The sequence below is a fragment of the Natrix helvetica genome (genome assembly GCF_964273705.1).
Source record: "Natrix helvetica genome assembly, chromosome: 3".
Classification (NCBI taxonomy): Eukaryota; Metazoa; Chordata; class Lepidosauria; order Squamata; family Natricidae; genus Natrix; species Natrix helvetica.
The window spans coordinates 97,389,028-97,400,496 of record NC_138549.1 but is presented as its reverse complement, the minus strand read 5'-3'; the positions used below and the strand labels follow the sequence as shown (position 1 = coordinate 97,400,496).

Here is an 11,469-nt window from a genome sequence, read left to right as displayed (position 1 = left end):
TATTGTATTGTATTGTATTGTATTGTATTGTATTGTATTGTATTGTATTGTATTATAAGTCCCTGCAGTTTTCTTGGCAGAGTTTTTCAGAAGTGGTTTGCCATTGGCTCTTTCCTAAGGTTGAGAAAAGTGACTGGCCCAAGGTTTCCAACTCGCTTTGTGTCTAAGGTAGAAGTAGACTCAAGTCTCCCAGCTTCTAGCCTGATGCCTTATTCACTACACCAACTGGCTCTCTTATTTCCTAAATAAAAAGATTGAGAAAGACTTATCCGTTCTTTGAAATGGAGCTGGTAATTATCATGCAGAGACTGGTAGCGTGTTGCAGAAAGACTGTACGCATTGTAGTTGTTCCCTGGTTATTATATAGGAAGAGAGTAAGTGAATTTATTTACAGCAAGGAGAAATCACCAACCTCATTTTTAAGGATGGAAGGGGAGAAAATGGTATTTAATGTCCAAACAGTCCGCTTCTTTGAAATGAGAATTCTGACAGCAGACAAAATACGGGCTGCGGAAGAAATAAAAAACCTTTCACTTTTAATTCAGTTCAGCTCATTACCCTTTATAGTCACCATCTTGAGACATCTGATAATTCTGTCTCAGGACCTTTCCTCACTATGGTTTATTACCACGCTGGACTCACCATGTTGGGAATTCTGGCCATAAATTGGATTATCTAGATCGCAGGTGTCAAACTCATGGAGTCACACTGCTATCACGTGATGTTTCACGACGCTTTTCCCTTTGCGGAGAAGGGGTGGGCGTGGCCTGCACATGACGCATCTGGTCCGCGAGCCACCAGTTTGACACCCTGAATTGTTTCTCCTTTATCGTGAGAGAGAGACTATGAGGCGTCTGGAGAAAGAAAGGAAGAGTTAATAGTGGATGAGTCAGTTGACAGATTATTTTACAAAAGGGCAAATCAGCCCAGGTGGGAAGCAATCTGGGGGAAAAATGGTTTCAAAGTATTCAGAGATATTTTGCCTTAATTAACTCACTATAAAGGAGGTAGGAAATTCTTATTGCAGTTTCCAAGATTTTGTACTTGTCTGGGCCAGCATTAAAGATAGCTTTGTGAAAACAGTCTAGTCCTTCATCCTTGATCCTGTCAGCTGCATGGTGCTTGACCTTTGCTAAGCAAAGCCTTGTCCTCATGCCTTGGTTACAAATATTTTCAGGCCCATGATTAGTTAATATGTAGTTAACAGCACAACTGATACTGTGAGAGGAACTACTGGTTCCTAGTCAAAGATTACTCCAAAAGGAACAACTATAGCATTTGTCTACTAAGAACCATGCCAAATTCACTGTGATTTAGAAAGATAGGCAAAAGAAGCAACAAGTTTAAACTCCATGGCTGTAAATCTTTTTTTTTTTTCATTTCCTCACTGCAAATTCAATGAGAAAATCAACAGCTGTGTATGGATTCAATCTTGCCTATAATCAGTATTCTAACCTAGTTAAGCCATATCAATGGCTCTTCTGCCATGGCTAACACAGGACTATAACTAAGCTGCGAAGTGTCAGAGATCAGAAGAAAGGATGAACAACTACAACTTTGGCACATCTCCAAGTCACTTATGTGGGGGGAAAATGGTGATACATTATGGGGTTTTTTCCTCCTTCCCTTTTGTTGTGGCACTACCGTGTCAGCAGGAAACAGAAAAAGTGATGCTTTCCACAGCATGAAGGATCAGTATAAAACTATTCAAATTGATGATCAAGGGGGACACTTTGATAGCCACCATTCTGCTACAGCTGAAAATTGCACATGAACAAAGGACTAAAGATGCTCTGTATGCAAGAACTGTTGGATGTGATTTAAAAGCCAAAGCAGGGGAGCAATCTGAAATTAATCATTCTGAAAGAAAAGTTCAAGGAAAAGCAGAGATCAATGGGGAGGGAGAACAAAAGTTAATTCTGTTATATGTCCAGAAACAAGACAGGTTGAATTTAATGACACTCTTTCCTTTCCATAACTATAACCATAGCAAAACCAGGAGTGGGACAACGTGCCACTGCCAACTTGCTGCAGTCAACTTGCCATGGCCAACTCGTCATGGCCAACTCGCTGCAGGATAAATTGCCACAGCCAACTTGCCATAGAACAATTTAACAATTCTATTTAATTATTTAAAATAAATAAAAAGTTATTTTAATTTTTGCTATTCACATTTCATTCTGTTCCTCCTTTTGCATCCTTTCTGTAACGGTTCTATCCCACCATTTCTTTGATACTAGTGTAACTCTTGCCTCACATTGAGTTGTGTTGCAGCGAGGTGGCCACGGTGAGTTGTCCACAGTGAATTGGCTGCAGCAACTTGGCCATGGCAAGTTGGCTGCAGTGAATTATCATAGACCCTCAAAATCCAGCCCCTTCCTGTTGAAAGCGTCATGTTGTGTACCACCAGTTGCACACATTCCTGAATTGTGAGGCTCTGCTCACAGTTATTTATGTCCTGGTCCCTTCCCAAATGGACTATAGGTAGTCTTCAACTTATGACATTTTAGCCCAAAATTTATGTTGCGAAGTAAGAAATTTATTAAATTTGAGTTTTGCCCATTTTATGACTTTTCTTGCCATATTTATTAAGTGACTCACTGCAGCAGTTGTTAAATTAGTAACAGTATTGTTAAGTGAATCTGGCTTTCCTATTGACGTTGTTCGTCAGAAGGTCACAAAAGGTGATCACATGACTGTGCAACACTGCAACCGTCATAAGTATGAACCAGTTATCAAGCATCCGAATCTAAATCACATGACCCCGGGAATGCTGCAATGCTCAGTGTGAAAAATGACCATGTTACCTTTCAGTGCTGTTGTAATTTTGAACAGTCACTGATAAACTGTTGTACATTGAAGACTACTTGCAGTATAATATGTGCTACATACTGTTGCTTGAAGAGCATGCAGAAGCTTCAACTGGTACAAAACGTGGCAGTGTGGAGCACTTATGCGTGCCCCTAGAATGGCACGTTATATCTTTGTTCCATTGCTGCATTATTTAGTTTGCTTCTCAATTCAATTCAAGGTGCTATTTTTGACCTATAAAGTCATACATGGCATGGAATCAGTTTATTTGAGGGACCACCTGGCTAAATGTACCTGTCCCATCAGATCTAGTAAGGAAGGGCATTGATTTTAACACAAAAGGGTCCTTTGTGCTAAAGTTCCCTCTGACAGCATCAGGAGATGAACCTTTTCTGCTGTGCTCTCTGCAGCATCATTCTTCAGCCCAGGTGAGAGTAACCAGATGTTGGCATTTAGGAAATCCTTCAAAACATGGTTCTTCCAACATTGAGGATGCCAGAGAAAAAGCACCCCCCCCCCCAAGATTACACCTTGGTCCATTCTCTTATAGTCTCAATTATATAAGTGTCTAAATTGTTTTTCCTCATTTTCTTTTTTCTTTTAACTGGTTGTTTTATTGTATGCCACCCAGGGTCAGGTCTGTGATGTGGGTGGCTAAATAAATTCGATAACTAAGCAGCTGAACTTGAGATGTTGAGATTGCCTTCAATAATATGGGCATTTTTGGGTCTAAATATTTAATTTAGCCCATCAGTGGATCTTCCCCTTGGCGCGCACACATACACCCAAATGAAGGAAAACCGTTTCAGGAATCTTCTCCCCAATTTCGCCTTCAAGCCAGATATCCACCCACCCCGCGTTCCTGTAGTCCGTGAGAGTGGAAAAGCCCGAGATCAGCCACCGGGCGCGAAGGCTGAGCGTGAGGTTGCAGAAATCTTGGCTTCGTAGCGCGTAAACTTTGCAAAAGGGCCGGCCATCGTGGGCGCGCCCACAGGGGAAGGTTTTCGGATCCAGGTTCTAAGGGCGCTCACCCCACGGAAAGCCACGAGCCACCGGCTCGATCGCCGCCTCTCTTTTTTTCAGGAGCGCCACGTGCTCGCGCGCGCGCGCGCGTGCATATGTGTATGTGGTACAGAAAAGCGCGATCGTGCGATTTGGAGCCAGTCTCCTCCCTCCCCGGCGCCTTTCCAGAGCAGCCACCCACTCCCACCCGCCCCCAGCAGCCCCAGCTTGACTGGCGGCGCGCGGGTTGGGCTGGGAGGGTAAAGGCAGCTCGGGCGAGAAGCGGAGGCGCTGCTGCTGTTGCTGCTGCTTCCACTTCTCTCTGATCGCCTCGCCTTCCAAGAGCGAGCGGTTTTTGCTAGGGACGAGGACCGGAGCGCTGGGGCAAAGAGCCGAGAAAGAGCCCGGCTCTAAAGCGCCAACCAAGCCACCCCAAATCGCGCGCCATCGCCTTGTCTCCGCCAGGCGGCATGAGCAGCTGCGAAGCCAAAGATTACCTGACCAGGAGGGAGATCCCGCAGCTTTTCGAGGTACGAGCGCACTTCGGCGGGCAGGTCAACCTCGGGGACCGGCCGTCGCTTTGCTGCCGCTCGCCTCCGCCAGCGGAGCAAGTTTCCCCAAAGTCGGAGGAAAACGGGGAGGGAAGGAAAAGATGCAAAAATCCAGGGGCGTCTTAAAGGGAGAAGGTTGCAGGGATCCCGGGATGTAAAAGACGAGTAGGGACCGAGCAAGGCGGGAGGAAAGAAAGAGGGCAAGCAAGGGACGATAGGATCGTTGCGGGGAGAAGTGGCGGTGGAACTGAGTCGGTTGAAAAGGAAGTGACCTGCTTTTTCCCTGCATTAGCTTCAGGCGTCCTTTAACCCGTTGCTGCGGACGCTCCAAGCTGGAGGCAGATGATCTGAAACAGAGGTTAGGGTTTTGATTTGGGTTTTTTTCCCCCCTACAAGATTTCTAGCTGGCAGCTTTGGAACTCTTGATTCTTAGGAGACGCCGAGAAGGGGCTTGGAACAGCTGGAACATGTGTGCCAACTGCCAAGGTATCCTTCTTGAGGTTCCTCAGTTGATGCCCTTGACTTCCAGATGGTTGCTTTAGTGTAGATCTTCTCAACAGCTCATTTTTTTCTCTCCCTTTCTGGTCTTTCTCACTCATCCTATTCTCCCTTCTGTGAGGCAGCAACCTTACTTCTGGTTGCCTTGGCTTCACCATTGACTTTGTTTCCAGCATTTGTTTCTAACCTTGTAATCGAGAAATGTGTGTAGAATTGCTAATTAGCAGGCAGAAGAAAGGTGCCATTTTCCTTGATATTTTGGGATTAATCGGGTTGGAAAACTTTGCCCGTTTTGCATCCATGAAGCAAAAGCAGAAGAGGCTTACCACTGGAGATGCTCCAGTGTGCTATTTCATTCATACCGGATGGCATTTCATTCAGGTGGCATTCCTTGTGACTTCATAGGACCATGGCTTGTAGTCACAGCTGTCTTTTATGCATTGTTTCCTTTTACAGTGCAATATTATGTGATCCTAAATATTTTGTCTGAAACACAATTACCTGAATGTAAAACAATGCTTCAGAAAGACTATTTCCATGATCACTGTTTGATTTTAATAATAAAAATGCTGAAGACTTTTATATGACATGTGACAATATGGGAGACTTTTAAGATTTTTATTCTAAATGACTGTTCTAAGAAGACAAATACATTTGCGATTTACTAACTCTTAAATAGGGCATCTCAAATCATTCTATTCGTATTATTTAATCATTAGGCCAAAAACAGCAAATTCTAGACTAGATTCTAGCAGTGTAATGTTCTTATAGAAAAAATTAAGTTCTTTTTCAAATATTGATGTTATTAAACATTACAATTACAGTGATAAAAACTTAATACAAACTAAAAAAATAAAAAGAAAGAAAATGAAGGTGAAGTGAAGAAAAAAGAAATAGAAAGGAGAGAAAAATAACAATATATTATAGAAAAAAGAAATATATAAAGAAATAACTTTCCCTTTTATCACAAGAATAAACAGTGTTAGTAGTATCATCTTAAAATGCAACACATGATGTCTTCCTCTCATATTGCATCTCTTATTTATAAACAAATAGTTTAAAACCTAGTCATTTCAGTCCTGATCAGCAAAAGCCCACTAAAGGTTACCAGTGATAACACATATTTATTTTAACCTTGATCAACTAAACCAACTTTATATTCCTCCCTTTCTTTTGTAACTATCTTGATAGTGACCTAAAAGTTTATTTGTTTTCATTTATTTCTTTGTCCCTTTTCACAAAGTTCTTCAAAGGTTTAACAAGCTTCTTTTATAAATCCAATAGAGGAAGATCATCCAGATCCCTGTCTTGGTTTATTTGCATATCCCTTTTAATTATTAAGCCATAAACTGGTTTCTTTTGTATGTGCAGTGTAGCATCTTTTCCCATATCACTCTTGTAGCTTGTCATTTTTAAATCCACTTCTCCTTTAATTGTAATCATTACTTCCTTGTGCTTCCTCAATAATTTAACCTTTAAAGTTCCAAAGTATCCTGTTTTTTTTAAACCAAAGCAACAGTATTTCCCCACAGGAATGATTCTTGTAATTCCAGAATCTTATTTCAAATTTATCTGGCCTTTCTAATTAAAATCAAAACTGTAATTACCCCTTTGCTGTTTATTTCAGATTTTTAAAAAAGATCCTTAAACTTGCATTAAAACTTCTTTCATTAAGGGTTAAAGGAAACTCACAGCCAATTTTTCCGATTTGTCAATTCAAAGGTTCCTAATAGCTTAAAAAGCAGTTAAACAATTTCTGAAAGTGATTGGAAAAAGGGATTATATGAACTCAGTGGTCTTAAAGGTGCCAACCGTGTGGTAAACCAGATAGCTATTCTCTAAACCCACCTTAAACTTCTGTTCCGTAATCTCTCCTAGAAACAACTGTATGAAGCACTTGTGAATGATCTCAAGACAAGTGTTCTCTTTTTCTGGAGAGGAATTATGAAGAGTTAGTCTACTAATTGGTTTTTCATTTTGCTTAATCTTCAGCTTTTTTAGCAGAGCTGTCTTCAGTTCTCCCCCCACAAAAAAAGTCCAGAAAGCCCCACTGAGTACAATAGAATTCTTTCTTCATAAATGTACATGATATTGTATCCTTACCATGTAATCCTATCTATCTATTTAAAGTAAGTCTAGTTGAATTGGTTAGATTAGAACATATTCTCAGCTAAATAATATTATTTGTTAATTCATTCATTAATACTCTGCCACTCTGCCCAATGGACAATCGAGATAGTTTATAATATACAAATAGAAAAATATGGGATTTAAACAAAATGATGCACATAATTACGATCCACAGAACTATCACACAACATTTTAAAAGTGTCCTAACATTTTCAGATGGGATCAAAGAGCTTCTTTTTAACTGCCTTCCTGCAGACCCAAAGCACTTCTCCTGACAGATTGTAACTTACATGTGCAGAAGATACTAATTTTATTTTATTTTTTTGGCTTGATTTAAGTGTCATCTTTATATGGCTTATCATTTAGCAAACCAAGATTAAAACAGAGTGCAAAATTGGTAGAGAAGATGGGATCTGGACACTCAATGCAAAAATAGATATAAAACAACTATAACCAAGAAAGAACTTCATTACCCCTAGACTTAAGTGGAGTACTAGATCTTCAGTGCCATCCAAAATGCCATCAGTATGGGAACCATTATGGATCTAAGGAGGGATCTCCGTGTATATAAACAATAACATCTTTAATTTCAATCATTATCAAACATTTCAAAATAGTTCTCTTATATGTCATTATGTAGCCTGTTTAATATTCAGAAGACTTTCCAATCTCATTTATTGTATTTTCTAAACCCTATTATCCCCTTATACCCATTTTAGAGATACAACGGCGAGGAAGTTGTGTAATAATTCTGGAGTGTTTAATGAGGGATATATAGTAGACCAACCCACAGCACACAGGCTTCATGTGGTTTTGAACAGCTAATAATGCGGCCCCACAAGATAATAAAGAATAAAGGAATTTTTTTCTTTATATTTGTTAACTATATTATGTATTTTATATGTGGCCCAAAACAAATTTGTCTTCACTCAGTGCCAGCCCAGGTAGCTCAAGGGGCATCAAGGTGTCAAACTCAAAACCCAGGGGCCGGATCCAGCCCGTAGGGTGCTTAGATTTGACCCACAGGGCCGCCATGGAAATTACTAGCAAATCGGAGCTCACAGGGACCACGTGTAGCTCTCCCGAGCTCCATTTTCGCTAGCACAGGGTTGCAGGAGGCCGTCACAGCCGAAAATGGAGCTCAGGAGCCTGTTTTCACTGGTAGAGTGCTTGGGCCACTAGAGGCGCCCCCTGACACAAGTGATGTCATGCTGGCCATGCCCACCCTGGCCATGCCCACCCAGGCCCCCTGAGGTTGAACACAACTCTAATGCAGCCCTCAACGGAATTGAGTTTGACACCCCTGCAGTAGATAAATAAACCAATATAATCTCTTAGAAAGACAAATATACCAATGTAAATCTTCCTCTGTGAGAAGAACAATTTCTGTTTCCATTTAAAAAGTGCATTTTGCTCCATTTATTCATTTTTGCAAATAAAGAATATCCTATATATTGACATATCTGGCCTGACTATGTAAGGGGCAAGAGGTTCAGTAGGCCTTTGCAAGAATTATAATCACTTTCCTCAACAAATAAAAACAAGGATTTGAAAGACATTGGTATTTGCATTGCAACTCCGAATGCAGAGGGTTGCTTGGAATAGTTATTAGAATTGTCATAGAGGCCTGACATAATAATTTGACAAGCTGTATTTCAGCAGTCAAAGAATTTTGCTTAGGATGTATGCATATGAGTATGTTTTGATTTTTCAGTCCTCTGGGTCTTTGTTCTTTGCAACACACCCACTGCTTAGTATATTTTGTGGGCTCCCTAATGGAATTGGGGGACTTGTTTATAATTTCTATAAAGGACAGATAGTCCTCAACTTACAACAGTTCATTTAATGACCGTTCGAAGTTACAGCGGCACTGAAATATGTGACTTATTACTATTTTCGACACTTATGACCATTGTAGCATCCCCATGATCATGTGATTTACATTCAGATGCTTGACAACTGACTCACATTTATAACGGTTGCGGTGTCCCAGAGTCATGTGATCCCCCTTTACGACCGTCTGACAAGCAAAGTCAATGGGAAAACCAGATTCACTTAACAACTATGTTACTAATTTAACAATTGCAATGATTCACTTAACAAACTAGAACTGAGGAGAAATTTCCTGACAGTTAGAACAATTAATTAGTGGAACAACATGCCTCCAGAAGTTGTGAATGCCCCAACACTGGAAGTCTTTAAGAAGATGTTGGATAGCTATTTGTCTGAAACAGTATAGGGTTTCCTGCCTAGGCAGGGGGTTGGACTAGAAGACCTCCAAGGTCCCTTCCAACTCTACTATTGTATTATTGTATTATTAAATGTGGTAAAAAAAAATCATAAAATGGGGCTAACCTCACTTAACAAATTTCTCACTTAATAACTTAAATTTTGGGGTCAATTGTGATTGTAAGTTGAGGACTATTTGTATATGTGCACATTTAATTTTTTTCCTGCTTGCCACTGATTTTGAGATCAGATTATCAGAAGGTGTCTTTTTAGGGCAATAAAACCATTTCATTTCATAGTTTAGGAAGACTATTATTTAACTGATATCCATACCTTAAAATTCTCATGTATGAAGACTTATTCAGACTTGCTGTCAGACACTCCAGTAATTTGCTATGGTTTTAGACGATTCAAAGGGAAAGGAATTCCATTCTAGATATGACTACAAAGGTACGGCAGCCTATATGATAAGAAGATAACATTTCATGTGAAAATAAAATCAGGTCCAGAGAAATAGGAATAATCTTAAGAGAAACATTAGATTTCCAGAACAGGTGAGGGGGGGAAAGGAAAAGAAGAGAAAAATACAGATGAAGGTCAAAAGGATAAATAGATCTTTTATTATAAAGATTTAAATTTACCTGAGATTAGGATAATCCTGTGACACCTTTTAGATACTACCGTAATGAACAAGACATTTTGACTTTGGGAAGTCTATTAGAAATAGAGCAACAATGGGATACATCAAAGTCCTTTTCTTATGGCTAACTTAGTTTATAAATGTGTAGTTATTTATTTAGGTATTTAGAATTTATTTAGGTATTTAGAATTTAAGTTATTTATTTTGTATTTATACCATGTATATTTATTGTTCAATGATTTTAATATGACTGTACACCGCCCCGAGTCTCTTTTGAGAGGGGGGTGGTCTAGAAATTGAATAAAGTTAAGTTAAGTTAAAGTAGGCATTACACAAAGAAAGTGGCAGGAAATATAGGCAGATGGCATTTTTTTCCTGCACAGTTGTGTAATTGTTCCTGTGCTGACTTCCATTCACGTTTGTCCCAAGTTTACTGATGATCTGGGTAGGTGAACCTCCTCTCTGAGAGTTTGTGGGGGCAGCTGAAATGCCTCAAATGCAAAATGGGTGGCTGTGTAAATTTGATAAATAGATACATAAATAAATTCCCATTCAAAACTGCCGTTCAAAAGCAATGATAAAAAGACTTCAAAACCTGGTTGAGATAGAGGAAAAAAGCTGAAACAGACATTCTGAATGATGTTCAATCTGTCAGAGTTTTGTGCATTCCTGAATTAAAATATCCCTGTCTTCTCCAGGCAGAGAAGAGAAAGAAAAATGCTTGTGGCAGGGATCCAATCCAGTCTGTCTGTTGCCAAGTTATAACCATGCAATAGTTAATTTATGCAGCAGCAATAGAGCAGTGTTGTTTTTGGTATAATTTTGAAACTTAGAAAATTGCAAACCTTAAAATGAAAAAGCTTTTTTTAACGTTTCTGAAGTGTTGTGAGAATATGTGATCCACATGCTTCCAAGGTTGTTGTTGTTTTTTAGCTGCGTTAGAGGCAAACTGTTGCAAGCCTCAAGAGTGAAATAACAGTTATGTAAAGTAGCTGCTTTACAAATGTTGCGGTATTATTAAAATACAGCATTTTAAACTTTTAGCTTTCCTTTCCGAATATAAAACAAGCAAATTAGTCCTGGACAATGCAATGCTGTGTTACATTTACAACATTTATTTACAGGCTTTTTTTTTTTTTTTGCTAAATCAAACAGCTGCTGATAAATCAGCACAATGCTTCTTCAGACATAATTCTTTTATATATTCTTGGGGCGTGAAATTCTAAGCACATGCATTTATAATGAAAGTAGGGCTACATTCCAATCCTTGGTGATTGGAAACAATTATCACTGGGTTTAATAAGGCTTCCTTCCAAATAAGTATTCCTAAATAAAATATTGCTTAAATAGGATTCACTTCCTGAGGTCCATATTGTTTTCTTATCAGCAATGATATATACTTGGATGTTTTTCAATTATCGATTAATCTATAGTTTAATTTGCAGCCCTAGATTGCCTTGCTGGTATCGCACCCAAATACTTCAATCTGATAATGTTATCTACAAAGTAGAGGTAGTCCTTATTTACTGATCACAAATGGGACCACCAACTTGGTGGTTAAGTGAAGTGGCAGCTAAATGAAACTGCGACTATGCTTGTGATCTTACT

The 11,469-nt window shown here is 39.4% G+C and overlaps 1 protein-coding gene across 3 annotated transcripts in view; it reads left to right on the top strand.

Moving 5' to 3' along the window:
- Positions 1-4,025: 4,025 nt before the first annotated feature.
- The window catches only part of AK5 (adenylate kinase 5), a 141,833-nt gene continuing 134,389 nt past the window's right edge, over positions 4,026-11,469 (top strand). Inside the window, exon 1 of one of the 3 annotated variants that reach the window (XM_081949011.1) lies at positions 4,026-4,343. In XM_081949011.1, the coding sequence (XP_081805137.1) occupies positions 4,284-4,343 (60 nt within the window). In that variant the 5' untranslated portion in view covers positions 4,026-4,283. The remainder of the gene's footprint in view (positions 4,344-11,469) is intronic. The other 2 variants (XM_081949010.1, XM_081949012.1) reach the window with 2 other exon arrangements.